At 41.7% G+C, this 24,730-nt stretch overlaps 1 protein-coding gene across 1 annotated transcript in view; it reads left to right on the top strand.

Annotated features, from left to right (window-relative positions):
- pkd1a (polycystic kidney disease 1a) overlaps positions 1-24,730 on the top strand; it is a 68,872-nt gene that overhangs the window by 33,386 nt on the left and 10,756 nt on the right. Inside the window, exons 19-46 of the mRNA XM_023411861.2 lie at positions 112-2,750; positions 3,512-3,709; positions 3,806-4,105; positions 4,255-4,700; positions 4,889-5,039; positions 7,331-7,483; positions 8,961-9,101; positions 10,698-11,025; positions 12,846-13,062; positions 14,872-15,031; positions 15,117-15,269; positions 15,353-15,497; positions 16,105-16,437; positions 16,589-16,677; positions 16,940-17,252; positions 18,292-18,469; positions 18,663-18,927; positions 19,016-19,211; positions 19,951-20,121; positions 20,219-20,362; positions 20,460-20,670; positions 20,784-20,910; positions 21,060-21,167; positions 21,340-21,389; positions 21,731-21,945; positions 22,030-22,108; positions 22,204-22,310; positions 24,412-24,614. Of these exons, the coding sequence (XP_023267629.1) occupies positions 112-2,750; positions 3,512-3,709; positions 3,806-4,105; positions 4,255-4,700; positions 4,889-5,039; positions 7,331-7,483; positions 8,961-9,101; positions 10,698-11,025; positions 12,846-13,062; positions 14,872-15,031; positions 15,117-15,269; positions 15,353-15,497; positions 16,105-16,437; positions 16,589-16,677; positions 16,940-17,252; positions 18,292-18,469; positions 18,663-18,927; positions 19,016-19,211; positions 19,951-20,121; positions 20,219-20,362; positions 20,460-20,670; positions 20,784-20,910; positions 21,060-21,167; positions 21,340-21,389; positions 21,731-21,945; positions 22,030-22,108; positions 22,204-22,310; positions 24,412-24,614 (7,820 nt within the window). The remainder of the gene's footprint in view (positions 1-111; positions 2,751-3,511; positions 3,710-3,805; positions 4,106-4,254; positions 4,701-4,888; positions 5,040-7,330; positions 7,484-8,960; positions 9,102-10,697; positions 11,026-12,845; positions 13,063-14,871; positions 15,032-15,116; positions 15,270-15,352; positions 15,498-16,104; positions 16,438-16,588; positions 16,678-16,939; positions 17,253-18,291; positions 18,470-18,662; positions 18,928-19,015; positions 19,212-19,950; positions 20,122-20,218; positions 20,363-20,459; positions 20,671-20,783; positions 20,911-21,059; positions 21,168-21,339; positions 21,390-21,730; positions 21,946-22,029; positions 22,109-22,203; positions 22,311-24,411; positions 24,615-24,730) is intronic.

The raw sequence follows: 24,730 nt of genomic DNA, 5'->3' as shown, positions 1-24,730 counted from the left end.
TGTTTCAATTTAAGCAATGTTAAAATGTCTTAAGAGCGTGGGTAGACAGTGGCATATAAATAATTTTACCTCCTTTTTCTTGCCCTCTCTTCCTTCCCTCTCTCTGTACAGGAATATACACCGCGCTGGTGTCCGTGTCCAATCGTTATGACAACATTAGTCAGAGCATCAACATGAGTGTCTACAGCATCCTCACTCGTGTTGATATACAAACAGAGCCACGACTCCTCCTTGCTGGCAAATCAGCCGATTTTGAGGCTCACCCTCTGCCCTCACCCTATGGAATTCACTATGACTGGCACTTTGGAGACGGTTCAGCTCCGCTGCAAGGTCGCCGTGTGGCACACACCTATGCACATAGTGGCGTCTTTAATATCTGTGTATCGGTAAACAACACCATCAGTTCTACAGAGGCTTGTGCTGAGATGTTTGTATATGAGGAGATTGAAAAACTAGTAGCCGAAAGCTCTTCTCCCACCGAGCTTCACAGTCCTACTACAGTGTGGGCGCGCCTTGCTTCAGGTAATAACATCACATGGACATTCTCCATGGGTGATGGCACTGTCTACTCTACATCTGAACCTAATGTGTCACACAGCTACATCAAAGATGGCAACTACACAGTGAACGTGACTGCTGCGAACGCTGTGAGCGTTGGTTGGACAATCCTAACGGTGCAGGTGTTTGTGTTCCAAGTTATAAGGATGGAGCCGTCCGGGTGTATCCAAGAGCAGACCCCTGTCAACTTTCTAGCCTGGGTTTCCGGTAACGAATCGGCTCATCTCTATGAATGGTGCTTTGGGGACGGAAGCCCCAACGAGACACACCATGGCAACCCCAGGGTCTCACACACCTACTGGACAGTTGGGAACTACCGCCTCTCCCTGCTTCTCTCCAGTGGTGTCAACAGAGCCACCAAGGCCAACCATCTCAGCTTGGTGTGTGTGCAGCCAGCTTTGACCAACATCAGCCTTGCCCTTGAGAAATCACACTACGCTGTTGGAGAAGAGATCCGGTTCCAGGTCAGAGCTGAGCCAGAGTTTAACTACAGCTATCAGTGGGACTTTGGCAGAGAGGAAGACCTTATGCTCATTCATGGTTCTGGGAATATTGAGACAATGTATAAAAACCCGGGTCATTACATGGTGACAGTCACTGTCTTCAATAACATCTCCACCAGTAATACCAGTGTTGTGATTGAGGTTCTGATGCCAGTAGGACCAATTGTTATTCAACATAATGGCACTAAGTTCAACAACCTGACGCTTAAAGCACCATATGCTTTCACAACTTCTTCCTTGGCCTCCAATGTCACTTACACCTGGAACTTTGGGGATGGAAATGTGCTTACAGGCCAGAATACGCACCACACCTACAACATTTCAGGAAACTACAATATCACACTGACAGCAGCCAACACAGTAAGCAGAAACCACACTACTTTACCTGTTGCTGTGCTCGAACCAATCCGTGGGTTGACTGTCAACGCCAGCTTGATAAATGTCCCTCTAAATGCATCGGTTCACTTTGAGGCCCAAATGGAGGAAGGAGATGGTGTCCGGTTCTCTTGGATCTTGTGCGACCGCTGCACCTCAATACCAGGGACCCACACCATGTTCTACACCTTTCGCTCTGTTGGCACTTTCAACATCATTGTGACAGCGGAGAACGATGTAGGAATAGCACAAGCGAGTATCTTCCTGTTTGTCCAACGTGAACTTGAGGGACTGCAGGTTTTAGCAGAGGACATCGGAGGAGGCGGAGGCACAGGAGTGCACGGTTGCTGCTTTGCTACAAACCGCGTTCTCCACCTTCAAGCAGGATTAAAGGAAGGAACAAACATGACTTTTACCTGGAACCTCATCAGAGAGCAAGACCCAGTCAGCTCAAGCTTCAACATAAGTGGGAAAAGTGTGGAGGTGAATTTCTCTACGCCAGGTCCATGTGACATCTTTCTCCGGGCTGCCAACCTCCTGGGCCAGCTGTCTGTCAACAGAACCATCCACTTCCTGGAACAAGCCAGAGGCGTGTACCTGCAGATCAGCAACAACCCAGTTGCAGTCAATGCTCCAACTAACCTGACAGTCTTGACTATGGAGGGCTCGGACCTGCAGTACCGCTGGTCTGTGAATGGGGATGTTCTGCCGTGGAACAAGCCCTGGAACACCCACACCTTCATCAGTCCTGGCCAAAAACTAGTAACTGTGGAAGTCTTCAATAAAGTTAGCTCAGAGATTGTGTCAGAGATGGTCAGTGTCCAGGAAGTAATTTCTGGACTAAGGTTCACAGCTACCAATGTGACAGAGCAGAGTTACGTGGCAACAGGTGTCAGTGTCTCGCTCCAGGGAGAGGTCCTGACAGGAACCAATGTGACGTGGATGTGGCTGTTCGAAGGAAGAACAGACACAGGAAGGAAAACTTCTCTGATTTTCCAGGAGCCAAAGCCAGCCATTGTTACTCTGAATGCCACCAATGATGTCAGTGTGCAAGCGATCTCCAGGGAGTTCTTTGTTCAGGACAAGATTCAGGGGTTGGAGCTGAGGGCAAGTACAAAGATTGCAGGAGTCGGTGAGAAGGTGGAGTTCACCATTTCCATGGCAGCTGGCTCGGACGTTTGTATTATCCTCAGCATCAGTGGAGATGCCACTGTCACCCTTCAGCCCAACCATACTTATGACCACATCTTCACACATGTCCACAATTTCACTCGAGTGGATAACTACATGGTGAATCTCACTGCTCACAACCAGGTAAAGTGAAAGGAAATGATTAACGTACAATATACAAAATAAGAGAGTACAATATAGATGCTTTGGCTGGTCATTTTTTTACTGAAGAAAAAAATATACATTTTAAACATTAAAAACAGTCATTCCTACAAGACTATCACATTAACTATTCCTCAGCTTTCACTCACTTGTGTTAAAACATGTACAGCGTGTGGGAGCATTTACCAATGAAAAATAATTTTCTACTTGCCACGCCATGCCACTCTCTGTGTTAAAACATAAGGTCTGCTATCACTGCCTAACATGGGCATGTTCACACATTTATGCTGACAATCCAGTGACACTATTCTTGGCACACACAGTAGATCCCTCATGGTATCATAGTCTGTGCCTTTAATTATCTGCACTCTGCTCCTCACAGAGAGACCTTGAGTCAGTACAGCATGTGTAAAATTGAATTGTTCTCTGAAACATATGATTGAGCATATTGTTGATGTTTGTTGTCATCCTCCCCTCCAATGCGTATTTAAGCCCAATTTCACATGAAGCCTGTATGTTGAGTGTTTGAAAATTGGCGGCAGCCAATTTTCTACGAAAATAAACAGTATGTCATCAGAATAATTAGACAAGTTAATCACGTCTCTACTCAAACATTTAATATTTTAAATCAAATCATGACTACATTATTCTTTTTTTTTTACTCTGATGTCAACAAGATGAAGATAATATAGTCGAACTAATACAGAGCACTTCTCTTTATGTGCTGCAATGTGACAATCCAGGTGAGCTCCAAGAGGCGGCAGGTCCAGGTTAAGGTGATGGAGCCGGTGCGTGGACTTTCCATCTTGGGAAGCTGCACAGCAATCCCTGTTGGCGTGAAGAAATTGTTTGTGGCCAACATCCAGACGGGCAAACCTGTTAGTTTCTTGTGGACTTTTGATCTGCACCACCTCCATCAGGCATCATGTATCGGCAAAGAGGTCAGCTCACTTAAATATTACAGCCTTTGAATATCACAAAACAGCTGTTAAGGTGCACAAGTGGTGATGTATGTCAATGAATCAACCCATCCTCAGGTGTCCTACATGCCAGAAGAGGCAGGTTTATTGACCATCTACCTGAAGGCCTTCAACAACCTGCACGGTCAGAACATCACCAGGCACATCCTAGTGCAGAATCGGCTGACGGCTGCCGTCCTGTATGCAGCTCCTCAGGACACTTTCATCAATAAGACCATAACCCTGATGGCCTCTGTCACACCCAGGTCTAATCCTGTGGAGTGTTTGTGGGACTTTGGTGACGGTTCTACTCCAGTTCACACCAACACCACAACTGTGGGTTATAAGTACAGTCACCCAGGACACTACCGGGTCCAAGTATGTTCCTTTGAATTACATTACTCCATGTAGATCCATTATCTATTTGTTGATCCTTGAAACAAGAGATAGATTAATCGGACAGGTGCTGTATGTGAAAGCTTTCCAGTTTTGTGATTTCACAAGCTTGTTTTTTTTCTCCTTGCTAGGCGAACTGCAGTAACCTGGTGAGCTGGGTTTTGGCCCAGGTGGAGGTAAACATCAGTGTATTAGAGTGTGAGGAACCGGAGGTGCAGGTGGTTCAAGCCCCCCGCCTGGCCATCTGGCGATCCCAGCCCACTTTGGTGGAGGCCAGTGTGGATCTGAAAGGCTGTGTACGCTATGGAGCTCAGTACCTCTGGCAGATCCTCTCAACACCCTCCTGTGATAATGACCAACATGGCCGGATTCCCTCTGGAGTGGTGACTCAGCCCGCTCACTCTTTGCCTGTCCCAGTAATTCGCCTTTCAACTGAGGTGGATGTGCGGCGGCTGCAGCTATCGTTGCCTAAGATGTCTCTGGCAACAGGGAACTACAGCTTGGTGTTTTCTCTGTCATATGAAGGTGTGCCGCTAAGGAAGGCTGCCTGTCTGCAGCTGAGTGTCATGGCTGCCAGGTCAGTAGAGAAACACATCATTTTCCCTGTAGAGCTGTTGATCACATACTTTCCCCCCTTTATTTATGGATTCTAAATAATTAATAACACTGCTAGTGATGCACAGTTTGATGCAGTGTGACATTAAAATGACAAGTTGAATTCGAAATTTGCACTGCTATTTTATGTTAATTTTTAACCGGTTTCAGGCTGATGCCAATTATAGAAGGGGGCACCTACAGGGTGTGGTCGAGAACTCAGGACCTGCAGCTCAGTGCGGAGCAGTCCTACGACCCTAACTTGGACCCAGACAGCCAGTCACTACTCCACTACAACTGGGAGTGTCAAAGTACCTCAAAGGTAAGGGCAGGCATGAAGCAAAAGATGATTTCACACATTATAACTGAAAAATTGCTTCTTTTTGTTAAATTAGCAGTTTCTGTTGTTCTCACAAACCATGACATTACACTATATATCGTATAATCAATCCCTCGCCAGGCGTGTGGATTGTTTCATTCTGTTTTAAGAGGTTTGATTTCAGTGGGTAACCTGTTGAAGGTCATGCTATCATTGGGTGTCTAAAAAGAACCAAGTATTACATTAAAATGTGGCTATGTTATGCAGCATACATTATGTAGAATTTACTACTTTACAAAGTCCATATATTCTGAGCAGATTAGTGAATAGTGAATGAACAAGTGGTGTCTTTAAATGGCTACAAGTACAGTAGAAGCAGAGTACAACAGAGCTCTGTGCTGTTCTGCTTTTGCTCCTGTGGTTAGACAGGATTGTCTCTCTCAGTCTCTCACTGTTTCCTCAGTATTTGGCTTGAATCTAATAGAAATAAAAGAGTGTTGAATTGTCAAACCAAACTCCACTTTCAAACTTTTTAATGGTGAATTCATAAGACAGAGTTTGGAGGACAGACTTGATTCTGCAAAGGAGATTGTGGAAAAATTACGTAATGGTCATCTGGTCCTGACTGAGTACTGTAACTGCCTTCTGAGAGGCTTGTGAAGAGAACTCAGTTCAGCACAGTTTGTGAGTGTGCCTCTTTAATGTTGAGTGCGTGCGTGCGTGCGTGCGTGCGCGCGCGCGCGCATTGGGAACACATTTTGCCTGTACAGCAAAAGACCACAATATAAAATGCAATGGGATGGGTGTGTCCAAATAGACATTTTTGGTGTGTGTGTGTCTGCACATCTAAGCGGACAGACATTTAAAGGGTTATGTAACTGTTTAGAGATAAACTCAGCATTCCGCAGCTGGCGCTCTGCTCTCCACCCTGACAATTACACACTTGAACGTAAACAACATGCAAACATTACACACACACAGCTGTGCGAAGCTGCTGATAAAGAGAACTGCTAATGAAGAAAACGTACTGAGACATGTTGAAGGGCAATAAGTTTGACCACAAAGAGTCAAACAGAGTTGTATATTCATTTAGAAGGACTCAAAGTTGAAGAGATAGAAGCAGACAGAAACACAGTTTATCAAATGTCCTACACTGTCCTGACCTTGGATACAAGTACAATTACGAACACAATAGAGTTGGTTAAAAAAGAAAAAAATATTCAATGTTACAAAAGGTTGATGTTTTTCTCTTTTCTCTAAAGGAGAGCTGGGCACTGCCAACAAAATGACATCAGTTGTGACAGTCTTTATTATACGACTATCCACCTTCATAACATCTTCACAAACAAGAAGATTTAAAGAATATTAAGATATTAATAAAAACATTTTGATTTGTTTGTATATAGTATATTTGTGAAGGGGAAGTAAACATTTGTCTTGTACCATGTACCGTTTTTGAGAAAATAAACATTTCATTTTTAATCTTAGGCTCTCCCTTAACATCCAAATGTTCTAAAGTGGTGACTCATTCACTTGCAAATTTTGGCTTCATTAATTCACAAGTTATGTCGGATAAATAAATTGCTATAATTTGAGAATGAATGATGCACAGATGTTTGTTTTGTGTGAACAGATGTTCACAAACAATGTACAACAAATGAGACCACTTGTGTTGTTTTGCTCTTCATGTGGTGCTGAATTGAAAGGACAATGATTGTCTACTCCCCTACTAGCTGTTTGATTAGATGCCCAACCTGAGTAGTTACTGTGAAATGAGTAGGTATTGGGGCAGTGTACAGAATAGGCTGCACAAAGTTGTTAATGCATAGCCTAATAGGATTAATGAGTCACCATTTCGCTCTGTTTGGAACAATTACGGTGTAAAAGTATAAAGACTTTATATTAGCAGAGGTTGGGGGTCTACCTTGTCACCGTATCCCACTGAGCCCGAGTGAAGTGGCTGCTGCAGGCGCACTCTGCTCTTGCCTATGCTGGACTGTAAAACAGTGACGTTACTGTGCGTGCCTTGCAGACTCTACAAACCACGCCTTTTACAACCACAGCCCCTTCAAACCACACCCATTATCATAATTTCATAGTGGCCCCTTAACCTTTTTTTATGCCTTTACTGAAATGACAAATAAGTGCGTAGTAGTACATAAGTAACAATGTAGCCACATGTATGTCTTTTTCTTGTATTAATATCAGTGTTGTGATAATAGTGAAGTTATATCAATATTGATATAATTGCTACAATTATGGCCTCATTTCTCCCTTCCAATTTCTGCTTGCAGGGCCCAGAGCACTGCTCCAGCCTGAACTTTGGCCTGGGCTCCAGCGGTCCAGTGCTGGGAATCTCCGGCTCAGAGCTTGAGGCAGGTGTCGAATACACTTTCAAACTGACCATCAGCAAGGACGGCATGGCACCAGAGTCCACCACACAGACTGTAAGTGTACATAGGCTCCTCCACACATGAATACAAGCATGCTTTAAGTCAGTAGTTTCCAACCTGGGGGGCAGAAGCGCTCCACTAGATCACTAGATTAATGTTTAGGCTCACAAACTAATAGATTGTCTTAAAAAGAATTAAGAAAATGTTCTGCTACACAAATGTGATTAACTTTTGGGTATTCATCTGTAGTCGATGTTTTTTTCTTGTGAAATATGAGGTAGTTTTACATCTTCAGGCTTCTAACAGTTATTCTAATAAGCAATCTGACAAATTTCAAGGTAAGAAATCATCATTGATAGTAATCAAGCTGTGATGTCACAAGGAGTCCCTCTTTCATTTGAAGGGATTATAAAACAAATATACTTATCAAACAGCAAATAAGAAATGAAGCCCTGCCTCTGATGAAAGCCAGCCTCAAATAAAGGCCTCTTGCCTTCTGCAGTTGAGGTAAATAAAGGTCTCGGACACTTTTTGTGGAGTACAGTATATGATTGTCAGTTTTGGGTTAGGGTTACAGGAGAGCTCATATATCATACTGTCAGCAGTGTTGTTGAGCATGTTAGAAGTGATTTGTCATCAGCCTTACACTCATTCTTTGCCCTCAGCTACAACAAAAAACTCTAAAATCGGGAAGTCAACCTCTGCTGTCCATATTAGGGCTCTGTTATTTGTGACTCACACCAAGCAGGATAAAAATCAGAGTGGAAAAAACTGTTCATGGTGGAACACAGGGGAAGATGTAGTTCAAGCAGTGGTCATGGTTGTTATTGATTGTCCCAGTATTAATGTGGTGAGCTTTTATCAATTCCACAGTGAGGATGTTAAATATTTTCAACATCTATTCAGTCGTGCTTAATTACAAATGCACACTGATATTAAGCATGTACATGTATTGTCACATACTGCCTGTCTGTCTTATATGTGGAGAGATTTCTCTAGGATGGTTGTGAGTATATCAAAAAGTTTTGCAGAACGTTTTTTACTCGTTTGATATTAATCAATCACATTATTCAATGTAATTACAACAATTAGTCTCTTTCACGAATAATTGCACTCAAAATCTCCAGTTCTCGGCCTTCTCCATCATCTATTTATTCTCCAAAATGTTTGTGATGACATCTCTGGTTCATTGATTAACAATTCAACATCTTGGCATTGAAGCTGCTCCCAGCAAAATACAGTGAGCCTTTAGTCTATTAGATGAGAAGAAACAAAACATAACAGATTAAACAGGAAATGGCAATTAGACTGAGAGAAGAATAGAAAAGATAAACCACCGAATGTGGTGTAAGTAAGCATAACAATGCATGACACATAGTGTGTGGTAGTGGTTCTAATTAATAAGCAACAACACATAGAGCAGATGAATGCTTGCTGTTTGTTTTTAGGTGGTTGGGAAGATTACTTTCTGTTTGGAGAGACTGTGCCCCATGCCATTGTTTCACATTGCATGTATGTGTATGTGTGACAGGTGCTTGTACAGAGCGGTCACATTCCCATGGTGTATCTGGAGTGTGTGTCCTGTAAGGCCCAGTCGATCTACGAGGTCAGCCAGAACTCGTACGTCTACCTTAGAGGAACCTGCACCAACTGCCAGGGCTTTCACCGTGGGGTAAGCACACACACACACACACACACACACACACACACATACACACACACATATATAGAGAAAGGCACAAGCACACAACCCAACTAAATCTGTGTCTCAGCAAAATGAGGTCACTGCACCACAGAAGTGACAGTGGAGTCAACATTTCCAGATCCTTTTCTTCCCTCTCCTCCTCCTGCTCCACCTTCTCTCCTCCCCCTCCTTTATTCAGACTTTCCCTGGGATTTGTGATGCAGGCAGTGTGTGGGTGTGAGAATGAGGTCATTGTACAAGTGGAGCCAGAGAGAATATGTTATGTCCTTACTAACACAGGGAAACGATTTGAAAGACAAAACACTTGAGTTGAGTCACTGGTCCTCAATTTGCACATGCCAGCTGACTGACTATGACTCAGCTGTACACTAACCTAGCTTACTTTTTAAAATAATTCAACTGTACTTAAGTTTCCATACTTGTTTGCTTTGCATACAGTGGGATCCAAAAGTCTGAGACCACTTCATGGGAAAGTGGTCCACCATGCATATATTTCAACAGAGGAGTCAAAGAAGAGCCTCAACTGGAAACAAGTTCAGTTTCCATCAAGTTTCAGCCTCTTTAATTCCATGTAAAACTTGTATGGATTCAAACATCCATGAGACACTGGTTAGCCAACCTATGAGACTTTAAGTTACAATATGAACATATAAACTGGTTATAACAAACGTTTTATATTGAATCCTAAGATCCACTGACAGCCAATGGAGGCTGTACATATACAGTATACAGTATACCCGCGACAACATAAAAGTTTTCTCAAACATTTCTCAACATTATTCAAAACATAAGAAGTCTGACCTTAGAAATATTTCTTACTTGGGGAAGTAAGCTTCTTAATATGTATACAAAAGACTCAAATGTGTCAAAGTTCTCTGTATACAGCTGCAAGGTCTTTTCAGGTCTCTTTGGACCAATAATAATTTTTGTTTCACATTTTAGAAAATACACTCATGTCTGTATGCTAAATTTGAAGCTACAACCAGCAGCTGGTTAGCTGATCTCAACACAATGACTGGAAATAGGGGGAAACAGCCAGCCTGGCTCTGTCCAAAGAAAAGAAAATCCACTTACCAGCACTTCTAAAGCTCACTTATTAAAATGTTATATCTTGTTTGTTTAATCAGGACAAAAGCCAACGTTTCATCTCAACAAGAAAGTGAATATATGTATTTTCCAAAATGCTCAACTATTCCTTTAAAGCTGCTTAGCACCCATTATGTATCTTTTGTTCCCAACCCAACTCCCCCTTTTTCATAACCTGCTAACCAAAAAAATGCACTGATCAAGTTAGATTAATCAAGTTAGGACCAGTACAACCTGGTTTCTGGACCACAGGAACCATTCAGGTATCAAACTGACACTGCCTTTGAGTTCTGGCTACAGATATTTGGTGTGTATTAAAACAATCACAGTAAGGCAAACAATAAAACAAATAAAAAAAAGAAACAAGAAGTTGTCCTTACCTTTACTGAAAGTTTTTAAGTTGTCTACTTGACTTTATGCTTCTGAGGAAATTACAAATTATATTTTACCAAATCTCTTTCTCTCTTTGTCTCTTAGCGCTGGAGTGCCATGACTCTGCAGAACGAGACTCTGGTCCTGGACTCCTCCTCCACCACCACAGGAAGTGACGGCATGAACCTGGTGCTGCGGCAGGGTGTCCTGCGCCACGGAGACTCTTACATCTTCACCCTGCACGTGACCGATGGCAGTCTGGATGGTGAGGGTGTTGCCTCTATCACGCTGCATCACAATATGCCCCCGGCTGGTGGAGAGTGTCACCTGAGAGGGGGAGGGGAAGCAGGAGTGGAGTATGGGGACGGGGACGGGGACGCTGAAGGCTGGAGGGTACGCACACTGCTGGACCGGGTTCACTTCAACTGTTCAGGTAGGAAGAAGGAAGGTGTGACCTCCCTGCAGAGCCGGCCCAAGCCTTTATGGGGCCCTGAGCAGAAGTTAATTTGGCCAAGGGCGTAGGTTTGGTCTCAACATTGGTAGGGATGCAACAAACCCACCACGACTCCAAAACAAAGAGATTGACTTTTTAATGCCATCAACCAAACAGTTTATTAACATATAAGATCAGAATTTACATTTAGAGATGCCCATACACAAATATTATACATGTACATATGTTGAATCTCCATATATGAAATATGTACACACATGAAGGAAAATCGTGTGTGTATACAGTATATATATATATATATATATATGTTACATAAATGTTATATAAATATATATCCATCCTGTCGGTATATGTTCATTTATATGAAAATATAAAAGATAGAAATGTATGATTCAATTTATTAAGAAATTATTGAGAAAATCAAATAAGAACATATAGAATTATTATAAGCATGTTGTTTTAATAAAGTTGCATTTTACTAAGAGTATTTCATATATGTTATGAACTTGTATCTTCATATATACAAAGGTTGTATATATGTCATAGTAATATATCCTCTTATAAATGAGACATCACTCTTGATATAGGGACAATTATGTCATATATGTACATAAAGTATGTAAAAAAAAAAAAAAACATTATAGCATAGTGAGGCATTAAAATGTCAAATGTCAATGAATCTAATGTACATTGTGGGTGGTAGCGGGAGTATTCGGAGAAAACCCATGCAGGCTTAGGGAGAACACGCAAACTCCACACAGAAGGCCCCATGCCTGAGATTCCTGGGATGCCTGGGATTCAACCCACGACTTTTTCAGTTTAAGGCAACAGTTCTAACCACTGTACATATGCATAAAAATGTGAAAAACATCATAGTGTAGTATATCAAAATACGTCATAGTACAATAAAGTATTAAAATTTCCAAAAAATAAAGCTATTTGCCAGAACTTCCATTCATACTTTGACTCCTGCTAGCAACCTGACTGCTGGCCCATACCTACAGACGCAGCCACATCCTAAACTTTATTTAATGACGACAAACTAGATTTTGATCTTGTAAATAGTAAGCCTATAGGCTAATAGCTATAACTAGTAAGCAACAATCACCCTCATTGTTGATAATGAATAAGGATAAAACAGCCTAATAAATCTCAACAGGGCTGCCGGCTGCTGTGCAGTCCAGCCACAACGGTCTCTGAGAACTTGTGCATCATCTCCAGGTACAACAATTGTAAAATACAAACACCAACATACAATAAACAAAAAATAACAATCCAATAAATCTCAAAGCAAACAGCAACAACGGCTCTTGGCATGAGAGTGCGCAGTGTCTCCAGATGCAGCTGTGGGCGTGTGCGCCAGGTGTGTTTGGCAGTTTTAGCCATCATATATATAAATAGATATTAAAACTACCAAGCAGTTTTGAGGCCAAGTACAGTTTCTATTTTTTGCACTGCTTGAGCAGAACTGCTTGAGAGCCCAAACGATGTAATTATATATGACGGTGTGGCGCCTATGGGTGCCAATATGCTGGTGGTCCTAATGTTAAATAAAATATATGGTGGGTCATTTCAAGAACTCTTGAGGGCCCCCTAGTGGCCACGGGGGCCCTGAGCAGCCGCTTAGTTAGCATATGCCTTGGGCCGGCCTTGCCTCACTGTCATACGCCCGACACAATATGTATGTACGTGTCTGTTTTACCTTTTTTTTCAAATGTACTATTACTCATCACCTCTTTACCATTGTCATTTTTTTCTCTCTATTGTTCTTTTTGTTTTTCTCGCTTTTCTGTCTCCAGGTTACAGTGATCTGGGCGTCTCAGAGACTCCCCTGCTCTACAGTCTGCTGGTGACGCGCTGCAAAGAAGACTACTGCGAGGAATTCTGTGTGTACAAAGGGAGCAGTCCAGAGCACTCGGCCTTCCTGCCCCCGGGCTTCAGCTCAGCCCGACACCGTGTAGCTGTGTCCATCACAGTGGAGGACCATCAGGGAGCTGCCATCACTGCACTCAACAAGTAACTACAATTTACTTTGCTATTTAGTTCAGTTAGACAGAGAAGTGTGGCCAATTAAATAAGATTCAGACCTTCAACTTTTTTTTGTTTACATCCCAAGCTGCTGCAGTCAGCTAAACCTGCACATTACTGAAGTTTCTGTGAGAGGTACAATAAATCCCCACCATCTCCGAGGTTTTTGTTCTGTTGCTCACTTCTGGCCCGAAAATTTCACCGTAGAGCTTAATAAAGTTTAGCTCTTTGGCGACTAATGGCAACAGTTTAGTGCCTTGCATCAGAGGGTGTTGAACAGTGAATTTAGCCACTCTTAGCTGTCATATTATTATGGGATCAGCAGCTCCTGTGAAAGACAGGAATATCTGGACAATATCATACGGCCCCAAAGTTGGATCCTGCTCAAATGTTTCTGTGCATGTGTGTCCGTATTTTAAAACAATATTGTTACAGTAATTAAATTTGGTAGCCCTAGGTTAAAACCCCTTAATATAATACAATTTTTCCCTTATTTTTCCTCAAGTAGGTCTACGGTTGTTAAAATAATTTTATTTCACACTGACAGACTGTATCACATACCATATATATTCTCTATCAATTTGCGAGTTAAATAGTCAAAGCCAAAATCACAGTTTTTTTAATGGTTGCACTTTTCCATTAAATAGAAATATTCTACATTTATTCAGCTGCACATTTCAATTAAATTCAACCTTATATATTTGGTATCTTCAGAGACTGACTGGGAGCTTAATTTCGCAATTCTAAGCATTTGAACAATGTTTGGCTGCAACTAAAAATGTGCTGCTCAAGAGTAGCCTCCAATATTATTTATGTTTGCACTATCTGCAGCAAGTTAAACAGCAAACCACTCGACAGGATTTCTGAGGTTATGCTTATATTGATTGTCTTTTTTTATATATCTAACTGGAATTGCTTGGAAAGCGGTATTGATTATCAGTGCATTATCCTCTTAAAATACAGTAAATTGAGCATGATTAGCCCACCAGCCAGTCAGTGCCCTCAAAGGATTAAAAAGCCCAATTTATTTATATGTCAGCACTGGAAAAAGTTTATTTCTCTGCTTTTAAGAGGAGCTGCACAAGATCCAAAAATCCTCATGAAATCAAGCTAAAGAAGGTCAGTTCTCAGGCTCAGCAGTGCTTTGAGCTAAATAGTAATTTTAATATGGCAAAATTATCACAATGACCATGCTGATGTTTAGCAGGTGTCATGTTTACCCTGGTGGTAGTCTTTTTATATGGCATTATGTTTTTGGGATGTCCGTACGTCCCATTCTCGTGAACATGATATCTCAGTAACGCCTTGAGGGAATTTCTATGAATTTGGCACAAACATCCACTTGGACTCAAGGATGTGGCCATTAGTCAATTCTCTAACTCAGGAAGGAGAGGTTGTAACCATTTCCTGTAACTTGGCTGATAGACGGAGGCATACAAGCGAATGGCGGTAATTCTAGTTTTAGAAAGTTAGCGTGCTAACGTGAAAATTTAAGGGATGACCAAAGTTATTACAGTTCATCTTGAGAGGTAGCCAATCCAATAGATGTTAAAACATTTCACTGAAAACCACAAATGTGAACATCATGATGTCTTCAGAAGAAAAGTCAGGTGACCATGAAAGTCATTTGGATTTGGGAACCACATACGTATGTCTTCAAAAGAATTTGTGCCAGTCCAGTTACAGTCCACAGTTAATTTCAACAGTTATTGAGATAATTCAGTCATGCCATCTAATATTTTTATGTTTGAAACACAATATTCAGCAGCAGTGCATTTTTTGTGTGTTTGTGTCCAGGTCCATGGAAGTTGTGATGCCAGATCCACCACCCGAGTACAGAAGCCTTCCTCATTGGCTGTCTGAGCTGACAGACAGCAAACTGAAAAAGCTGCTGGAGCAAGGAGACTCCCAGAGGGTCAGAGAGTTATCACTGGCTCTTATTACAGTCCTAAATGAGGTACGAGAGGTCTAATCACCCAACATCAATTGATGCATCGACAGTATCATGAAGCATACTTATACCTGTTTATACTCCCTTTCAGTATGAGCAGAGCAGGGGGTCAGCATGGGTGTCCCGAGAAGAGCGCAGTTACCGAGTCAGAGTCCGCAGCAACATTACCAGAGCTCTGACGGCTCTGGACCTGACGACTGTTAACGACATCCAGCAGACCTCTGCTGCTCTGGCTCAGTGCACGGTGAGTGAGCTGAAGGGAAAGCTAGAAAAGATGGAAACAGGAAGGAAAGCAAAGAAATGATCAATTCTGTTTGTGTTTTCCAGGCGGTGAGTCGTGAGTTCATTTGTGAGGAGTGTCAGAACAGCACTCTGAACAAGCTGGAGTCCATGCTGGAGATTTTGCAGACTGACACCAAGCAGGGCACTGTCACTCCAACTGAGATAGCTGACAACATCCTGAACATCATGGGTAAGAAAGAAAAATTGGCTGTGAATCCATGAGTGTTTCCATCTGTCAGAACAGTGTTGGTCTCAAAATATGAATGAAAGTAAAGTGTAACATTAATTAGGAGCTATCAACTACTCATTTATTCATGTATGTTTATTGCCAAGTGGAGAGCAACGCCCTCTCACTGGTGTTGCTTATCACCAGACAACATATAGAAAAAAACTGAAGACCGAAATAGAGATGCATAGATCAACTGTAATACTTGCTCATGGTATTACTGTATATATGATACTTGTTTTGTAGATGTAAGATCATTTGGTTAACCTTTGTGTTCTGTAGTTTATCATTTATTTCCACTAAACACGTTTGTGGACACATATTTAGGAAAACAGTGAAAATCTACAGTTGATCGTTGATCCAAATCAATCATCTAATTACAATCAATCTGTCAGTGATTGGCTCACTAACTCTGTTTCTCAAAAAAGCCTCCTGCACTCTAAGACTGGAAGATTTATTGGCAAAAACAAACTACAGTGAAGGAAACTGGGCAACTGTAACTTTTTCCCCACTTTCTTCTTTTCCTAATCTCAGCTATTAACCTCATCTCATATCTTCTCCCTCCCTCCAGGTGATCTGATCCATCAGGTCAGCCAGTCAGCCTCCCAGTCTTACCTTCAGACAGCCTATGTCGATTCCCCCTCACCCCCCTCCACCTCTTCCTCCTCTGGTGAGGAGCAAGTTGGCACCCTGTTAGACCCCTCACCCTCTTCACCAGAGCCACACCCTCTGCGAGTGGCAGCGAAGGCTTACAGCCTGTCCTCGGTCCTCATGATGATCCTGATGCACGCTCGGGTGCTCAATGAGGAGCCACTGATGCTGAGGGGAGCTGAGATCGCTGCCACAGGAAAACTGGCCGACCCCCATAGCTTGCTCTGCTACCATGACAACAGTCCAGGTGGAGGTGTGTACTTACTGTCTCATTAGTTGATGAAAGTTATGTTTCTGTAGGTGATCATGTTCATCACCTCATTATCTATAGAAAGCTGGACAACAGGACCGTGATGGAACATGTGTTTAATCTTGTCTTCTTACCTTCCCCTCTCTCTTTCCAGAGTGTCAGCGTTTCTCCATCCCGCGAGCTTTGAACACCAATCTTGTCAGAGCTGCTGCAGGAAACGGCATCGTGCAGCTACTGTTTCAGGTAACATCAGAAAACATCTAATCTGACAGAAAACACTCAATCAAGTACAGAATGCTCGTTGTCTTTGGATGTCTGTCAAAAAACTGGGCAGCAAGAAAACTGCTGTTGCTAAAGTCTCATGAGCAAACACTGAAATGACCTGCCTGAAGTGCACTTGTTTTGTCTTACCTTTTTCTGTTTCACCCTCAGTTTCTATCAGATATCAATTTATCCACTTCACTTCCTCTTATGATTTTCTCTCTCTTCTTCTTTTTTCCCCAAGGTGGAGTCCAACCCCTTCCCCTTCAACTATGTGGAGAACTACAACGTCTCTACCGAGGTGGCGTCCATGGAGTTTCGCACTGAAAATGGCACCCAGATCCCAATCTCAGGGCTGGATGACAGTCAGGCCATCACTGTTGCCATTAGCAATGGCAACAGTGATGTTGGAGTTGAGGGTTCTGGTAATGGAGGGTTGCCCACAGCTGGAGCCGTTAACATCAGCCACTGTGACTCCGTCATCGTTAGGGTCAGCATGGGAAATACTAACAGACAGGCAGGGCTGTTTGTACAGCTCAACTTCACCTCTCTGGAGGGTGAGCTCTTGACGTTCATCACATACACACTGCATACACGGCTGGAACAACTTAACAATATAATGTCTTATCTAATACAAAACATACTCATTGGCTTACCTTAGAAGTTCAATTTTTGTTGACACCGAGTGAGGAAGGTATTTTGAAGCTGTAATGTAGCAGTGTTATGCTTGGCTGTATTATGAAATCAATGGACCCTTGCAGCCTCTTCCTTCTGGTTTGTACCCTCATCATGTATCCAAGCAGCTGTGATGGTGTAATTTTCTCACAGGGATTAACAAAGAATTATTCTGTTTTGTTTTGGCAACCCTTGCTCTCTTTATAAATGAAAGAACATCGGCTGTTATTATATTGTACGATATGTGGTTATGAATCTTTTCAGTATTTAAGTATTTATTCATGAGAGAGTAGCAGTGTGAATTTTGAACTGGCTTGCCAACATATAGCTATTATATGGACCAAATAGGGAGATAACATACAATCTATAGATGCATTAACATAACAAGTACAAAGAGGTTAAACAGCACTCATTGATCTACTATGTTAATTGTATACAGTTTTATATTTTTATTTGTAATTGTATTGACTCAGTTTAAGTATTCTCATTCATCATTATGTCTGAGGGCGACAGTCCATCCCTGTATACGTACATCCCATTCTCGTGAAGGCGATATCTCAGTAACACCTTGAGGGAATTTATTCAGATTTGGCACATACATTCACTTAGACTCAAGGATGAACTGATTAGAAGTTGATGTTCAAAGGTCAAAGGTCACTGGGATCTTACAAGACATGTGTTTGGCCATAACTCACAAATTCATGCGCTAATTATGACACAATTTAACACAAACGTCTGATAGGATAAAATGAAGTAATGTCATTTCATTTCCAAAGGGTCAAAGGTCAAATTCACTGTGACATCCTAATGTTCAGCAAAATTGTTCATTCAATGCTGTAACTCAGGAAGGAGAGATTGTGACCATATTACCTGCAACTTGGCTGGTTGGTGGTAATCGTAGTTTTCCTTTTCTTTCTCCAGTTGCCAGAGAGAAGGATAAAAGAGAAGAGGATGAAGAAGAGCCGTACATCACAGCTTACCTTCATGCCCATGAAGAGCCAAACGAGTTCAACTGCACAGACAGAAAACGTATCACACCTAGTATGACCAGGGGGCAAGATATGGACCACAGGGAATACACCTTCTTCCTGTCACCAGAGTACGAGCCCTTGTTCATTCACTGCACTGTAATATGATGTGTACTAAATATGTTAGTTTAGAATTTAATACTCATGTTTGCTGGGTGAGGTCTATAGTGTGGCCATAAAACCTGAGGCATGTTTGTTTTGGATATTGTTTCCTGTCCTGTATGACTACAGCAAACAGTGTCCCGTCTGTCCCATGTTACACAGGTCCTACGACACCACACTGGACTACTACATCAACGTGAGCACGCCCTGCAGCCCTGGCTCTCAGCCTGGGGGTGTTCGTCTGGAGGTTGCGGTGTTTGCCTCCCTGTGTCAGTATTTCAGTGAGAGTGAGAAGCAGTGGCGGACAGATGGCATGGTGCCCCTGGCAGAAACCAACCCCAGCAGGATTGTTTGCCGCACCAGGCACCTCACAGCCTTCGGTGGAAGCGTGTTTGTACCAATCAATGCCATCAGCTTTAAAGTGCCAGTCAGTATCACACAAAAAAAAAAACATGCCTTCTTTGTGCATATTCGCCAGATGAACACACACTTAAACCGTTTCCCTTCTCCTTCAGGAGCGTTCTGGTGCACCAAGCCTGGTTGTGCTGTTGGTGTGTGTATTGGGCTTACTAAGCTATCTTGTAGCAGCAGCCATCTTGCACAAGTTGGACCAACTGGATCTTCGCCGGGCTGGTGTTGTTCCACTCTGCAGCCAAGACGGACTCTTCAAGTATGAGGTTCAGGTTAAGACTGGCTGGAGTCGAGGGGCAGGTGAGTTAGGGTCACTATTACTCATCTTATGTCAAGATGATAAAAAGTGAGAAATGTTGTTGTTTATAGCTTAATAAGTGTGTAACTGTAAATATTAAGGTTCCACTGTACAACTGTAATTATAGGACAGCTTTGATTAAAAGCAGCAATTGTAGTATCTGAATAAAACAATCTATCTAGAAATACATCTTTGACGTTTTATAATGTAGTTACATTTATATTAAATTAAATAAATCAATAGGGTAAATATATATAATAATGATTTTGAAATAGTGCTTCAACTAAGGATAATTTTCATCTTGCCTCATCGATTCATCTTCAGATTATTGTTTCAATAACTTGGTTAACCTGTTAATTTGTAAAGCATCACTAAAACATTCAAATAACAAAAAACAATGAAAAGTGTCCATCGCATTTTCCTAGAGCCCAAGGTGATGTAATCAAACGTCTTACTTTGTACAAAACCCACAGATATAGAGTTTACTATAATGTAAGACAAGAAAAAACACCATATTCTCACTTTTAAAAAGCGGGCACCATCAAATATTAAGCTCTTTGCTTGAAAAAAATACTCAATTTTAAAATTAAGTAGTTTTTTATAAAGATAGGAAACATGGCAGAGTAGAGAAGAGAGTTTGTAGATGAATGACCCCACTTTTTCAGGGGCAATTTAATGACGAAAATTTCCAAAACTATGTTAATCCAAAGTTGATATAGTGAGTTTCTGTCTGTCCTTCAGGCACTACAGCCCATGTGGGAATCAATTTGTACGGACGTGAGAGCCGCAGTGGACACCGCCATCTTGACAGCAGAGGAGCCTTCTCACGCAACGCACTTGATATCTTCCACATTGCCACAGACACCAGCCTGGGCAGCATCTGGAAAATACAAATTTGGCATGACAACAAGGGTATAGACACATGCACACACACATAACAGAGCCCTGTAATCACAGAGTTTAAGTAGCCGATATTTGAGTAAACCATTGTTTCATGACCCTCCTTCAGGTCTGTCCCCAGCATGGATGCTGCAGTACGTCTTGGTGAAAGACCTGCACACAGGAAGCAGCTACTACTTCCTGGTTGAGGAGTGGCTGTCAGTCGACAATGAGAGAACTGACGGACGTGTAGAGATTGAGGTGGAGGCATCAGGTAAGAAGCTATAATCCAAACATCCATGATGAATATGGCTGTTGGTTGACGCCAGTCTGATGCCGGTACCACTTTTGTTTCTTTCCCTTTCTTTCAGAGGAGGCTGTGCTCCGTCAGCTGCCCCGCCTGGCGCGGTGCGAGCTGCAGAGGGCGCTGTGTGAGAGCCACCTGTGGCTGTCACTCTATGAGAGGCCTCCCCGCAGCCCTTTCACCCGCCTGCAGAGAGCCACTTGCTGCACTTTGTTGCTGCAGCTCTTTCTATTGGCCAACACACTGTGGTACAGCATCGTGGTTGATAAGAGATACAGGTACAGGAATGTGTGTCGTTTGTGTTTTTGTCCTCTCTGCCTGCTGTCTTTGTTAATTTCCACATTGCAACTGGTGATTAGTTCCCACATTTGAATGCTATCCTGTGCTTTAGCCCACAGGCCGTGTCAAGGCTTTCTTCATTAAATGGAGAGACTGTGGCAGTAGGTGTGGTGACCTGTCTGATTGTCTACCCTCTCTACCTGCTCGTCTTCACGCTCTTCAGAATGAGCCGCAGCAAGGTAACTCAAATCTCCCCAAAACTAAAACATGATCAAGGTTTCAGTGCTTCCCAGAGGCCACTTGAATATTTTCTCTTTGTGTGTGTGTGTGTGTGTGTGTGTGTGTGTGTGTGTGTGTGTGTGTGTGTGTGTGTGTGTGTGAACATTAGTGTGTGTCTGTGGAGCAGCTGCCACAACAAGTGGACCAGGAGTCTGTGGAGATCGATGACTTGGAAAACTCCATGGCTGGAAGTTCCTTCCTCTTCTTTAATGACGAGGTACAGTCTGACAAGAAAAGAAAGGGACTTACAATTCCTTAAAATGCCTTTATGTGTTTTTCAGTTTATTATGGAACTCATATTAAATTAAAATGAATCCCATGGTCCTGCCAAAGTGATTGTTTATATCTATCTATCTATCTATCTATCTATCTATCTATCTGTTTCTCAGACCAACTCAGAAGAAACCAATGTGGATTTACCCACTCCATCAACCAAAAGGTGAATTACTCTGTTGCCAAGGCAGTTGTTTTAGATAATGCATGACTTCATCATTGGAATACAAATACCAAGTATAATTGCCAGCTGTCAGATGAAGTGAGAATAATAAAAAGAAAAGGGGAAATTGTTTTTGATTTAGAGAATTGCTCTTGTCACAACTATAAACTCCAACGCCATAATTGTCTCAGCACTGATTCCAGTGTTATAACAACATCATTATTGTTCTCTGAAAAACAACTTGTTGTTTGGTAGAGAGACAGAGAGGAAAAAGACTGTTAAAGTACCTGAATAATTTTCTGAAGTCACACAACATAATAAACATCTCTCACTGTGTATTTCAGTGTGGAGAGCTGGGGCATGGCAGAGGAGGAGACAGAGGACAGGGATTGGTCAGAGCTGTTGAGTGACGTGTCTGTGGTGGGAGGGGCAGGGCATGGAGCAGGAATGCCAAGGCTGAAAAGGGGTCAGGGGAGCAGGCACTTGGGTGTTGACATGACCTTTAACCCTGATGACGAGGAGGGAACTGACCAACGCAACAAATATTTCACCTCTTCAGGTAACCACAGTAGGAAGCCTTTTTTTTTCTGCCAGTACCAATAACCTCAGTTCTTTGAGTACATAAACATCTTTTCACTCACAGATGAGGATCTAATCAAACACATCCTGGCAGATAAACAGAACTTCTTTCCTCAGGCCGATGAAAGTGAGATGGCTGACCTGTAAGTTTCACCTCTGACACAAGAAATGCAAAGAATTACCTGCATTACTAGGAACATTTACAGACCTGCTTATGTTTAATTATATTGTGTGTCAGGTCGAGCATTTTGGGAGATAAGACTGAAGTGATTCTCCTCCATGAGCCTCTTCCTCTCGAATCTGACAGAAGGAACCCACCAAAAACTGCTTTCACCTCAAATACAGGTGTGTGTAAAAGTGAGTGTGTGTGTGTGTGTGTGTGTGTGTGTGTGTGTGTGTGTGTTTGTGCGCACGCACGCGTGTGCACATGTGTTTGGAAGAAAAGGTAATTTATCAAGCATCAAACATCTTACTTAAAGCAATGTGATTGCAAATATTTATACCTATTGTTCCCCTTTAAGATGTCCAGAAGTATGTGTGTGTTAATGTTGGTTGACTGTTATCAAACCTTTACAAAAACTATTTTCTTTCCTTAATTGAAAAATTTCAACGGGACCTGGAAAGGTCGTATAGTTTGCACATTACCACTGCTTGGTAAATTGCATTGAAATTAATTTGCTCATGCTTTTTGTACCTTTTTGTCTTTTTACCCAAATCTTTTTTTCGTGGAATAAAAAAACAAACGGCTTGGCACTTCCTAACCTAAGAAATTATACTATCGGGCAATCAGTATACAAAAAATGGATCCAGAAACCGGAATTAAGTTGATGTGAACTTCTAGACTGACCAGCAAACATGACACATGTTTTGGTGTGGAGTGGTCAGCTCCTTCACCTCTAAAGACTTCATGATGTTCTTAAACCTGGAGAAAATCAAGCACAACTTGAGGGGGGCATCTTAAAAATTTGAGTCTGTTTGTCGCCCTATGATTAATTATATTATTAAGTTAAAGACACTACAGGACAAATGAAGCACCAACCACTCTATCAATCCAATCAAATCTCTTACGGTGCAGCTATTTTGCATATTCTTCTATTCCTTTTTTATCATTGACTTAACCACCATGTGAAAAAGAAAGGTTTATTTATTCATTTATTCATTCATTGTATGCTTAGAAATTTTATGTGGGACCATGTTGGGGTTGGGAGAATGTATAAATGTCAGAAATGAGTCTGTGAATGTTCATTGTATTTCATTGTACCTTAGATGAATGAATACATTTAACAAAGATAATAATAGTTATACATATTATAAATATTGCTTCAGATGACATATTATTTATTATGACAAATTTTGTCCAAAAACTACAAAACATCTACCTCTGGTGCATTTTAAGTTATAAGAAATTTGATAAGTAACTTTTTAGCTTGTTTGTCACTAGGAGTAAAATCAATGGATTTTTACTTTCATCTTTCACTTAAGTTTACTGACCCTGGTCTGTATTATTTCCATCAAAACTGGTTTTTCTCTCAGTAGACAAGATAGCTTAGCAGAAAATGTTAGAGAAGTCTATTATGTCCTTCTGTTGGCATTTCTACTACATTGGTTCAGAATTGTTTTGTCGAGCAAAATGACAAGGTCCTTTTTGTCGATTGTACAAAAACTTATTTGTGCTGCCTGTTACATAAAATCTGATTTACCATCACCACAACAAAGTCATTGTAAAAGATCTCCAAATTGTACTCCAAAGGTCATCTTAAAGTTATTTGCCTCATAGATCAATTATCTGCAAACCGTTCTGTTGTTACTCTGCTGGTTTACTCTTTGGTCAGATTAGTGATACAGGAGGACATGAACAACCCCAGTTTCTAAGGATAAAACTTGTAATGGTCGTTAGGAAGAAAACCTAGACTGCTCTGTTCAGTGATGAGCTCCGTACTGGCGGCTGTGTGTCTTGGCCCTTATTGTTATGTTTTAATGTACATCCTGAGTATATGCATCACGATCTTCATTTTGTTGCCTCAGTGTTAAATAAGAAAAGTCCTTTGTTGTCAGAGAGAAATCAATTTAAAAGGCACACTTGTTTCAGCATGGGGTCCAAAGATATTGGGACACTATTTATACAGCTTAACCTGATTGTTTTGTTAGTTAGTTATTTAACTTTCAAAGCGTGAAACCTTCCAATCTTATCTTGTATCAAACAATATAATTAAAATGCAAATGCCTTATATTTAAATAGTCGATACTGTTAATTAGAAACATGTATACTCTCGGAAGTCCCTTCCTTTATATTTTAGTTTTTATTGCCGATCATTCGTCTTAGTTTCATCCCTAGGGCCTTCGTTTCCTCTTTGGTCTTTTTATTTTTCCTTTTCAGTATTTCCTTTCACAAACCGTTCTTTATAAAGTTCCCTCTCTCCCCTGGCCTTTTCTCTCCACTCTCCAGTTGTGACAGACGTGTGTCGTCCCAGACGGTTCCCTCCCTGGTGTGGGCGTGCCGCCTTGTGGGGCAGCTGGGCAGGGATCGCTCTGGCGAATGGCGTTTCGATTTGGGCAGGCCAGGGGTTCAGTCAAAGCATGGCCATGATGTGGCTCATCTCCTGTTTTGCCAGTTTCCTGTGCTCGTGCCTTCTGTTGGAGCCAATTAAGGTAGACACACGAACACACATGTTTATGTTCAGTGATGCTTGTTTTCCACACACTTACTGTTTTCTGCTTTTACATCAAGTTGCATGTTGCTCAATATTTTGGTTTTACTGTCAGTA

The sequence above is a fragment of the Seriola lalandi genome, unplaced genomic scaffold (genome assembly GCF_002814215.2).
Source record: "Seriola lalandi dorsalis isolate HSWRI2012SDOR001 ecotype SW California unplaced genomic scaffold, Sedor1 jcf7180002054471, whole genome shotgun sequence".
NCBI classification, from domain to species: Eukaryota; Metazoa; Chordata; class Actinopteri; order Carangiformes; family Carangidae; genus Seriola; species Seriola lalandi.
This window is presented reverse-complemented; position numbering and strand designations above follow the sequence as displayed.